Source organism: Cervus elaphus, chromosome 8 (assembly GCF_910594005.1).
Source record: "Cervus elaphus chromosome 8, mCerEla1.1, whole genome shotgun sequence".
Taxonomy (NCBI): domain Eukaryota; kingdom Metazoa; phylum Chordata; class Mammalia; order Artiodactyla; family Cervidae; genus Cervus; species Cervus elaphus.
This window is the reverse complement of record NC_057822.1, coordinates 5,380,061-5,392,769: the sequence shown is the minus strand read 5'-3', so window position 1 is coordinate 5,392,769 and position 12,709 is coordinate 5,380,061. Positions and strand designations below refer to the sequence as shown.

Sequence of the window (12,709 nt, the reverse complement as noted above, 5' to 3'; positions counted from 1 at the left end):
ATACTAACCAAATATGCTTATCTTGAATCTATTCATGAGGAAATGGACAAACTCAAAACTGAGAAACATTCTATAAAATAAATGGCCAGTTTTCTTAAAAAAAAAAAAAAAAGTGGCAATGGCATAAAAGGCTGAGACTCTATACTAAAAGATATTAACCAAAGAAAGTGACAACTACATGCAATGTCTGACCCTAGGTCAGAACTTGTATAAGAAAAATTGCTATAAGGAACAATATTAAGACAACTGACAAAATTAGAAAGCTGACTACAGGTCAAAGTTTAAAATGTTACACACACACACAATGCTAAATTTCCTACATTTGGTAAGTGCACTTGCTCTTCAGAACTGCATATTGAAACATTAAGAAACAAAGGGCATGAGGTATGCAACCCACTCTACTAAAGGCTTAGAAATAAAAGCAATATGCATACAGAGCTGGAGAATGTCAAAAGGTTCAGAACTGGTGAATCTGGTCAGGAGTTCTTCGTACCAGTAACTTATCTACAAACCTGAAGTTAAATCAGGATAAAAAGTGATAAAAGACAATGAGCATCCAAATGCTAAAGTGTTTCTATAAGAAAGATAAAACTACAAACAGACTCCTATGTTAACAAAAGAAGTTAAACCGTGGTGTGATCTGCCACACAACAGACTACTGTGTAACCATGAAGACTATGACAAAGTACAACCCTGAGAGATATCATCATACTTTTCTGCAAAGAGATGTAGGCAGGTACAGAGAAGGGGCGGGGGGAGAGAAAGAGTATCCTTTTCTTTTCCCTATGTATAAATACAATGAACGCACAGGAAGAGCTCTGCTTTGGACGTGCACTAAGATGTGATCGTCTCCAGATATAGATGGTTTTTCATATTCTCCTTTTGCTTATCTATATTGTTTTTCCTGTAATAAAGAAAAACCTGTATCTCTATAATAAAGAATAACATTTTAAATTCTGACACAGAAAGGAATTGGTGGTAAAATTGGAATTATTCAATATGGAAAACAGACCATGATAAAATATGTTAAGTGAAAAAAGCTAAATACAGAATTATAAACACAACAGTAAAAAGCATTAAAAAAAAAAAAAGAAAGAACAAAACAACTGGAAGCTCATTAAACAAGAATGTGGTGTCGTGACCACCAAAGCAGATATAAAGCTCTGAGACAGAGGGAGAGCCCTACCTCTGGTCTTAAACAGAATTATTTTAAAATAAACAGCTGTAAGAGTTGTAGCCAAAGACAGGAACAGTATAAAAAGAATTCAAAACGACTATATTCAATACCTTGTAATAACTTAAAATGGAAAAGAATCTGAAAAAGGAAACACAGAACTGAATCACTGTGTGGTACACCTGGCACTAACACAGCATTAAAAATTAATTATACTTCAATTCTAAAAAGTTTTTCTTTAAAAAAAAGAATAAATGAATTAAAGAATTCAAAACAAAATAAGACAGTCGATAGGTTAAGAGTAACCAAATAAAGGAAATCAGAGGCTATCTGAGCATGGATGAAAGCTTTAGCAGAAAGAACACTGAGTTAATGACATGACTCCAACCAGGATTCTGAGATTAAGGCCTCTGGAAAAGAATACAGAGTCTCCTCAAGTCTATCAAAGACAGAAAGACAGGAGACTCAATCTAAATGCCTAATATCCCAGGCCTCCAGCACTCGTCAAAAAAGATCTCAGGCTTACAGTGACCTTAACCAGTTGAGGTGAAAACTCTGCAACTTGCCCGGTACAATAAAATAATTTCCTTAGTAAACGCCTTTCAACCCCTATAAAGATTCAGAATCTAATATAGAAATGAAATAAATCAAACATTATTATTGTTAATTTTCAATTACATTTAAGAATAACCTATTATTACTTAACACTGTCTATAATATTTAAAATAATCACCATGTTAAAGAACATGATAGATTAGTTTTCTGATTCCAATTTAAAATGTGTTACTGAGTAAGTGATCTTGAGTTTTCATTGAAAATGTTAAGAATTTTATGAAAGTTGTAAATAATACTGTTTAAGATAAATTAAAACAAATACAGAAAATCGTAAGTTATCAGGTTTATTCAAGTTATATACATAAACACTTGGGAGTGTTTCACTTCTGATGTCAAGCAAACTGAATCACTTAAAATAAAATCCGAGTATTTTACACAATCTAAAGTGCTAGAAGAAATTTAATGGTTGTAAATGAAGCTGACCAGGATTAAAGTCTGGCCAACCCAAGTTAAATAAACCAATATTAATCAAAGGACCCTGGGCAACTGGGAGAATGATTTGTTAAAATAGATGTTTTAATAAAAAGTAATAAGTTGTGCAACTATTAATAAACATAAAGGCTTACTCACTTCCAAACTGTGACCATACAAAGATATAAATATATAAATGGTCACAGCACCATTATCCATCATAGCTTAAAAACGGAACCCAAACCATCAACTTGTTGTTGGTGGATAAATGGATAAAACAAACTGTGCTATATTCATAAACTGAATACAAAAGAAACAAACTATTGATAAACATAACAGATGAATCTCAAAAAAATTATGCTAAGTGAAAGAAGTACAACACAAAAGGCTACAGATCATACAGTTCCAAAGATATTAAATTCCAGAAAAGTGAAACCACACTGAGTGAAAGCAGATCTGCAGCTGCCTGGGGCCAGGTCAAGGGAAGGGACTGACTGTAAAGGGCACAGGAAACGCCTTAGAATGATGTGTCTTGATCACTGTGGCAGTTACACAACTATACGGGCTTCCCAGGTGGCTCAGCAGTAAAGAATCCGCCTGCCAACGCAGGAGTCACAGGCGGGGCTAATCCTTGGGTCAGGAAACTCCTCTGGAGAAGGAAATGGCAACCCACTTCAGTATTCTTGCCTGGAAAAATCTGATGGGCAGAGGAACCTGGCAGGCTACAGTCCATAGGGCTGCAAGAGAGTCAGGCAAGACTGAGCGAAAATAACACCACCACAACTATATAGTCAGCAAAAATAATCAAACTGAACACTTGAAATGAGTGAATTCTATTGTGCTATACTTCAAAAAAGATTTAAAAAAATTCTGATTAAGACATAAAGGTTTATTAAAAAATAAGTCCTGAAATTTGAAAATAAAGTTTAAAATTAATTTTCCACCTCAAATAGCCATAAATTGTCTTTTCTCTGTATAAAGATTGCCTCCGAAGGCACACAAAAACACAAAAAAATCCTTCACCAACCAAGAGATGTAGGTCATTATCTTACTCTGTCCACCTTCCAAGTTTCCTCTAATATACTATTATTCTTACAATTTTTAATTCATAAAAAATTTCAAGGTCTAACAAACCATTAGAAAGCCTCTAAACTATTTACTACTGTCTCTCCATTTCACCCTCCCAATTAAATCTAGACAGTTCCTCAAAGTGGGCAGTATGATATACTCCATAAGAGCAATATATCATCTGGCAGACAGTGAGATGATAACTCATAAAAAGCAAAGAGGTTAGAATTCCTACATACCAAAGCAAATTTCTGAATGTTTCTTTTGCCTAACTGAACTGATAACAGAAATAATAGAAGTCAGAGACTAAGATGTGCAGTTACTGTTAAAATAAGGAAAAAACACTGAGAAATTGTAAATAAAGCAGAAATTTGTTCCTTAAATTTGAAAAGCTGACTGCAAATATCAATACTGTGAGCTAGACACTGGTTTGCCCTAAAAAATTTTTCAAATGTAATATAAAATAACAAGCTATGATAGTATAGAAGCTACCTGTATATATAATATACAGACACATATACTAAAGACTAAATAAGTCTTCAAATATGAGCGTGATAGTAGAGCCTGTCTAATGTACCCTGCTCTCATCCTACTTGGTCTCCTCCCACACCATGCAGTCAGGGTGCTCCAAACACCTCTTTGCCATTCCAGGTCTGGGACTGCTGCTTAGTCAAGCATCAACCATCACAATATTCAATCCTGCTATTAACAAAAGGAACTGGTTTGCTAATACTCTAGTTTCCCAAAATGTCCCAAAAAAGACCACCAGCAAGTATTACAGTTACAGACAAAAACATTATAAAAGACATCAAGTTTTCACCTGCAGTATCAAAAAGTCCAAGAGTATATGGCTCTCCACCAATCATAACTGTGACAGCATAGTTGTCAAAAACCTAAAACAGAAAAATATGACATTGTTAGTGTGCAAGGGGATGGTCAAAACAGGACAGGACAACTCTTAAGCTAAAACAAAGTTTCCTTCCCAAGACTCAATCCTCTCTCAGTCCATGTTTCTTCTATGACCAACCACGCCATCTAAGCCCTTTCATGACCTAACAGTTCTTCAAAAAAAAAAAAACATGACAGAAGATGCATTCTGGTATGTCTGCTCTACCCCAGTCGCCCAGATAAAACGCCACAGAAGGGTTAGTGGTATCGCAGGAGTGGAGTCCCCTAGCTATACAAAATGATACAATTCAAATTTGAAACTTTCCAGACAGTAATTTCAAGTTTACCTAAATTTGCAATCTAATTTCTAAGAAATTATTCTTCACAGACCATTTCCTTTTAATATAGAATTAAAATCTCCTAGATCCATGATAATCTTTTTCCTTTCAGGGTTCAAGACAAGAACAGCCTTACTGCAAACATGGCCCATTAGAGAAAAACATACGTTCCCTCAAGTTACTCAAGCAAAGTGTCCAAAATAGGCTGGCAGATCTTCTGTTGGGACTTTATGAATAAAACTCATGTTACTGGGTACAAACCACATGACCTGAGATACCTTCTTTGAACTGAGTATACTTAAGGATAATATATAGGGGTGTGTGTGTGTAACTTAAGGATACTGAATAGGGTATACTACTTGTAAATAGACTGCAAAACCCCTAACAAACAAACTGAGTATATACTAATATATATCATATATATATATATATAGCTTGTACTAAGCAATTTGTAAAAATGGGAGGTAACTAAATGAAATGAAAATGAATGAAATCAAAGTGCCAACAAATGAAAAATGAAAAAATGAATGAAATGAAAAAAGACCCAACACTAATTCATGGACTCCTCTGAATTATTAATAATTTACAATTGAAAAGCAAGGTTTTCCAGCCAAGAGAAGGATGGTACATTTTAATATCAGCTCTGCTTAACCCTAACTCTCTGATTCATGTTTTAGTGGATTGGATTGTTGGGAGCTTGTTTAAATGTAAAAAAAAAAAAAAAAAAAGAGTAGACTAGAAGAAAGGGCTTGGGAGAGGTGGCAGTTAAAAAGAAACTCAGTTCTTAAGAACAAGGAAGTAAAAAGAATATAGTTAAGCTCCTATTTAGGTTATTTTCTTAAGTCATACCTAACCGTTTTCCAGAGATCCACACACAAACACATACATAAAACACCCACAAGCTCTCCTTAAACACCTAGACTCAGAAATCATGTTTGTATGAAAATAACTTTAAATGGAAACTGAAACACAGACATTCTGATAGCCTTCACTCAAGATCCACAAAACTGATCTATCCCTAAAGATCCCCTAAAAGTCCCTTTCAACCTCAGAACTTCTTTCACTTCCAAATATCTCCAAATGGGCCAACTCAAAAATATTCATGTTTATAAATATGATTTCTCCCCCTCTAAGAAACCCTAGTTTTTCCTCCTATAGCCTGGGCCTACCTCAATCACTATCTGCCCTGGGACATTACAGACTTCTAATTACAATCAAACATAATTACCAAACCTTTAACCTGTCACCACCCTCTTAAAAATACTCTCATCTCTGAAAATTAATCTGAAGTAATCATAGATTTTCTTCCTTTTCACTTCCAAACAATACTAATCCCATATTAATCATACACAGGTGCTCTGTAACCTCTAAACTAGCTCACTTAACAGAGGTGGCTACTGCCAGGCCAAGCCAACACTAGCTCCTCTCTCACCACAGAATGGACATCTATCTTTAACATAATTACACCACTGGATTGGTCAACTGACCTGGGACAAACACTGGATCCCCAAACACATTCACAATGAGTGTTACTCTAAATAACTCTCTCTCCGATGTCAAGATCTTTGTTATCCCCATTTTCCTTCTACTCTTCTAAGGAGCTGATAAAAAGCATTATGTGCAAGAGAACTCCATAGGCTTCTGTTGATGTTCTCATAAGAAAAACAGGTCTTCTCTACCTCTAAAAGCCAGTCTGGAGCTCCATTACTGCGAGGACAACAGCTCCATAAGCTTTTCTTCTATTCCCTAAGGAGAATACATAGACACATACTACCTTCCCTGAAGTTACAAGGCCCCCCCAAATTCATCCCAAAGAACTCCAAGCACTGATTAATCATTGGCCAAGATATCAAAAAAAAAGTCACCTCATTCCAAGATGTAGTGCATACTTCTCCAAACTGAGACCACCACTCTTTAGAAGCTTGTCTATTGGAGTTTTGCCTCCCAGCACTTCTTGCAAACCCTTCTGTCACCCCTTCTGACTTTCCACTGATTTTTCAGCTGTTTAATTTTAAAGTGTACATAATTTACCCATGAGAAGTCAAGATCTTTAAAAACAGGAAACAAAGGCAGACAACAGAAAAATTTCAGTACACACAGAGAAAGTTTTCAAAAGGATATCAAATTATAATACATTTCACTAACAGATGGAAGCTTTATACTTACAGTCGGTACATACTCAGATGGAAATTTGTTTGTTGTGTAGGATATCAGGAGACACGTTTTACCAACGGCACCATCACCCACAACAACGCACTTAATTGTCTGCATCGCTGAAACAGTTTTGTATCCACTTTAAATATTTCAAATTTGATGATGACCTACAAAAAGATTAAAAATACTTCTCTTAATTATTTGTACTTATACATATATTGTTTTTCTTCAATTAGCAACAGACTCACACATTCAGAGCAATAACAGAAGCAGCACCTCAACTACCAGAGCTAGGAGAACCAAAAAAGAGAAACAGTGATTTGCAAATAAGAGTCAATTTTCTTAAGTTTCTGATCCTTGGTTGTTTTTGACTTAAGTATTTTTCTTAAAAAATCAAGAGGAACATAAACAGCAGCACAGTTCTTTTTACAATGAAAGAGAAGAGGCTATTTCAGAATGAATCCCAGTTAGTATGTCAAGTGTTATTTTGTGCAACGTTTCCTTCAGTTGTATGTGCCCCCACATGCGTGTATACACATATGTGTACTAGACTGCAAAAAAAGGCCACTGCTTAAAAGAATGCTCCCTTTACCCCAGCTAAAATGGTTACTCAGGCCATAACCAACAAGCAGCAGAGCACAATCACCTCCCCCACCTAATAGATGAGCATGAAGAACTGGACAAAGATCAGGGTGATCCCTGGTCTCAGTGGCTGTTTCCGCACCAAGCTGTCAAGCTACTAATTCAATATTTATGGCATGAAGAGATCAAAATCTAGACTTTTAAAATGAAAATGATCACTCTAAAGCATTCTAACTTATAAACAGATGCAATTGCTTTAGCTTCTTTTACTATAGTCCTCCATTCTAAGATGCTATTGATTACAAATACACCAAAGATTTATTAATTTTATCAATTCTGAGATGCTTGTTTTTATACTTAAGCATTTCTAAAATCAGAACATATCTTTACCAAAGGTTCCTTACACTTGTTATCAGCTATTTTACCCCAATATGTTGACACCTATGAAACTGGGATGTACGACATCTTAGTGTCAGTGGAAAATCTTAAGTTTTTCTGAAAGAATAAAAAACACCACTACCTATATATCTATTTTTAAGATTAAATTCTTTTTCTTATAATTCTGAAGGGATTACAATTTCTTGTTAGCTAGAGATGCCACCTTATTAACATAAAAATGTCAACAGAATTAGATGCCAGGTCTATATGCTCCTATAGTAACCTCCACAACTCTTAACTTAGGCCTGTTAACATCTCTGTATATATATGAGGAATGGGTAACACACAGGAAATATACCTTCTTCCGTTCTTCATCAAAATCATCTTGACTGCATTTCTCTTTATTTAACCTCCTTCTATCTTTCTCTTTTCCCTGTAATGCACTAGAGAACAATGCACTAGCATACTCATACTAAAGGATCTTGACCCCTAAACTAAATCAAATTATTTATCAAAATAATCACACTACACCAAGTACTAAATTAATTCTAGAGAATTATTTGAGAAGAATGTCTTCTACTGATTAATAAAAGCAAAGCAAGAAGAGAAAACAGGAATAGCTGTCTTCTCCTGGTTCCTCAATCCACCTCTGAAAAACAGGATGTGCTGTGCTTAGTCGCTCAGTCGTGCCTGACTCTTTCACAACCCCATGGACTGTAGCCCACCAGGCTCCTCTGTGCATGGGGATTCTCCAGGCAAGAACACTGGAGTGAGTTGCCATGTTCTCCTCCAGGGGATCTTCCCAACCCAGGGATCAAACCGGGATCTACCTGCATGGCAAGCAGATTCTTTACCAGCTGAGCTACCAGGGACTGCTAAAAAACAAGGTCTTCTGTAAAATTTATTTCCAATTCAGAGTGAAGAAAAAAAGGGTAAGCAGAGACTTGTGATCATCCTACAGAATTATCTTCCTAAAAATAAATTATGCCTAAAAATAAATGTCAAGTTCAGTTCTTGCATCTTCCATGTCTCATGACCATTATGGGTAATTTCATTTTACATAGAGTTTAATCATAAACACTGGCCAGAAAGTAAGGTTTGAGCAGAGTAGCAGAGACTACTAGCAATTGCTCCTCTCTTCTTTAGTAAAAGAATTTTACTGGCACATATGGCTCCCAGTAAAGACATTTTCTAAATTCTTGTGCAGTTAGATGTGACCAAGTTCAAGCAAATGGGGATGGAAACAAAGCATGTAATTTTCAAGACAAGCCTTAAAAACAAGGGAAAGAGTTTCTCCTGTCCCACCTGGCCTGTAGGCTAGAATACATCATAACAGATGTGAAAGCAGTCACAGTGAACCAAAGACAGAAATTATAGCTAAGGATGAGTAACACAATAGGAGAGGCCAGCCCTGCATTACCTTCCAGGACTTTTACAGGAGAAAGAAACTTTGCCTTCATTAAGTCCCTAGTATTTTGGACTTCTCAGTTATAGCAGCAGAACTGAAATCCTAATCTCTGTATTTCACAGACTCTAAGACAACGATTTTTAAAATACATCCTAAATTTAGAGGTGTTAAGTGTAGAAGATATAGTCCTACAATTAATAAAATTATAGTAATATTTGGATTTATCGAGTAACTTTATAGTAAACTTGACGACTTTTGAACTTTGTCTTAAAAACACCTAAGATAAATACTATTGTTAATATAAATGCTACTGTTAAATTTTAACTGTGGTTAAAACTGTCATCCTTAAATATGATGATCCTAATCTTCAGTCTACCTATGGTATTCACTTTTAAGACTTAATACTCATACAACCTAGCAAATACAAAATCATCAGGCCATTTCTAAACTTGAACCTTCTCGTAAAGGAAGAGATAACATTTCTTAAAATTTTCACTAAAATTCTCTAGGAAATAAAGAAGTTTAAAACAAAAAGTTTCCATGACTAAAGACACAAATACCACTGCCATACAGCTAAGTCACAAACTGTAACAAGCTATGATGGAGAATGTTAAAGCTGGCCTACAACATCCCAATGAAAAGAGAAGCTATCATTAATAAATGTATTAAAAGAGAAACATTTAAATCTAATTCAAGTTGAACTCCTTTTTTTTAATTATAGGTATATTAGGAAATTTATCAAAATTAACTGTCTTCAGGACAGACATTTCACAAATAACAGATTTAGGATACTGGTTCTTTATATACCGCATGCATGCTAAGTCACTTCAGTCATGTCTGACTCTTTACAACCCTATGGACTGTAGCCCGCCAGGCTCCTCTGTCCATGGGATTCTTCAGGCAAGGATACTGGTGAGGGTTGCCACTTCCTACTCCAGGGGATCTTCCCAACCCAGGGATCGAACCAATGTCTCTTATGTCTCCTGCACTGGCAGGCAGCTTCTTTACCACTAGCACCATCTGGGAAGCCCTCTTTGTATGGTGAAAACCTATATTGTGGTACCTCTGTCTCTGATACCATTAAGTGTAAGAAAATGCTAAAAATGCCCACCAGGAAACATAACTGTTGAGCAAAACATACAACACAAGTTGTATTAGAGTAAGTCTACAATGTAAGTTTAGAAACAAGGTAACAATATTTCAAATTGGCTAAGTAGGCTTCTCCTCTGAATATAATTTTTAAAAATACCTCTGCATTGTTAAGAACAAAATCACTATCTGAGGAAGATCTTTAAGCTTTTCCGTTGAAAGATAATGGAGACTGGAACTCATGTGAGAGAAATGGGATCACAAACAGTTTGGCCAGATCACTAAACATTACTACTTTGAGAACTTGTAGAAGTCTGGATCTTTTTTGAGCAGGAAAAACAGCCCCCAAACCAATCAGGCCCTTCTTTTGTGTCTTGCTTAGTAAGATGGAAAGAATTTCCAAGCTACATAAACTTAATACATAACATGATAATAATTTTCCTAACTCTGAAATCAGGAAAACCTTTGGTTTTAATCTCTGCTCAGCACTTACTAGTGACCTGGGCAAGTTTCTTAAATCTTTTTTTGTCTCAATTTTCTCATTTAAAAACAGAACTAATTTAAACCAACACCTTGCAAAGTTATAAAGATTAAGTAATATTAAATAACCTGGCTCCTAGCACATACTCAATATATGTGAATTCCTCTACCAAGTATGCCAGTTAAATCAATCCCATCACACCTGTTTTCATCCAAAGGCGCAAAACTAGCACTGCCCTTTCTTCTCTCTTTAGTAGACTGTTACCTAATCAAAACTTTTCACACTTTACCCAAAACAGGCATATCAAAAACAGGCTAAAATAAACTGATTATATTTGCTATTATTTATTAATAGCGAATGACACACAAAAAAACAAGAAATCTACCCAAATATTTCTTCTTCTCCTGAAGACTCCCATATTATTTCTTTCTGTATTTCCTGCACTTTTCTCTATTTACAGAGCAGTCCTTAAAACCAAGTTACTTAACAGGTGTTAACAATATATTTTAGGGGACTTCCTTGGTGATCCAGTGGCTAACATTCCATACTTCAAGTGCAGGGGGCCTGGGTTTGATCCCTGGTCAAGGAACTAGATCCTACATGCCACAACAAAAGAGCAAACAATCCCACATGCCACAGGCAAGGCCTGGTACAGTCAAATAAATAAATCTAATTTTTTTAAATGCAGCTTTAAAACAAAACAATATAATTTTGGTATGGGATCAGACCTAGTCAGGTTTCCCTGCTGGCTCAGATGGTGAAGAATCTGCCTGCAATGCAGCAGACCTGGGTTCCACTCCTGGGTTGGGAAGATCCCCTGGGATTACAAATCATCACTGCCCACATGCAAACTGATGAAAATCTGACAACTGTTAATCTAAAACAATAAAACAGCCAGTTATTTTATCTTCTCCCTGCTGGAGATACAAAAGTAATTTCCAGGTGGACAATTAAAATCTAGTGGTAAGGTGTGAGAGCTCCCCCTTCTGGTCACCTGTTGTTGTGCTCAGTTCAGTTGTGCTCAGTTCAGTTGTTGTGCTCAGTTCAGTTCAGTCGCTCAGATTCTGTGACCTCACGGACTGCAGCAAGCCAGGCCTCCTTGTCCATCACCAACTCCCAGAGTTTACTCAAACTCATGTTGATTGAGTCAGTGATGCCATTCAACCATCTCATCCTCTGTCATCCCCTCCTCCTCCTGCCTACACTCTTTCCCAGCATCAAGGTCTTTTCAAATGAGTCAGCTCTTCCCATCAGGTGGCCAAACTACTGCAGTTTCAGCTTCAGCATCAGTCCTTCCAATAAATATTCAGGACTGATTTCCTTTAGGATGGACTGGTTGGATCTCCTCGCAGTACGTGCTGTCATGTTCAACTCTTTGCGACCCCATGGACTGTAGCCTGAGACCCCACAGACTGTATCCCGCCAGGCTCCTCTGCCCATGGAATTGTCCAGGCAAGCATACCGGAGTAGACTGCCACTTCCTACTCCAGGGAATCTTCCTGACCCAGGGCTCGAACTTGTGTCTCTTGCATCTCCTGCACTGGCAGGTGGATTCTTTATCACTAGTGCCCTATTCCCTGATAGCTCAGCTGGTAAAGAATCCCCCCTGCAATGCAGGAGACCTGGGTTTGATTCCTGGGTCGGAAAGATCCCCTGGAGAAGGGAAAGGCTACCCACTCCAGTATTCTGGCCTGGAGAATTCCACGGACTGTATAGTCCATGGGGTCACAAAGAGGTGACTTTCACTTCAACTCAGCGCCACCTGTGAAGCCTGACTCCAGCTTAAATGAGGTTTCTGTTTAACAATGTTCACACTGTTAATACCTTTTATAATCTCTTTTTCCTGTTATACTTGAATTCAGCCTCTAAATCAGCAATTCCAAAACTATTACCTCAAGCAATCACTGTCAGGATTACCCGAAATGAGTTTGTTATCAATTCAGATTCCTGGACCCTCACCCCAAATCTAATAAACCAGATCTCAATACTCCCTATGTAATTCTCATGTACAGAGAAGTCTGAGAACCACAACCACATATGATAACTAGACAAAAAATACCAGTTACAAAAGAATGCAAACTAAAATAAACACTACAGGCATTTAAATCTCCCAAGAAGTGAGT

General features: G+C 36.7%; 1 protein-coding gene across 2 annotated transcripts in view; it reads right to left on the bottom strand.

Moving 5' to 3' along the window:
* The window catches only part of CDC42 (cell division cycle 42), a 49,141-nt gene that overhangs the window by 12,793 nt on the left and 23,639 nt on the right, over positions 1 to 12,709 (bottom strand). For both annotated transcript variants that reach the window (XM_043909153.1, XM_043909152.1), the window contains exons 2-3: positions 6,661 to 6,815; positions 4,089 to 4,161 (exon numbers count right to left, since the gene is read on the bottom strand). In XM_043909153.1, the coding sequence (XP_043765088.1) occupies positions 4,089 to 4,161; positions 6,661 to 6,765 (178 nt within the window). In that variant the 5' untranslated portion in view covers positions 6,766 to 6,815. The remainder of the gene's footprint in view (positions 1 to 4,088; positions 4,162 to 6,660; positions 6,816 to 12,709) is intronic.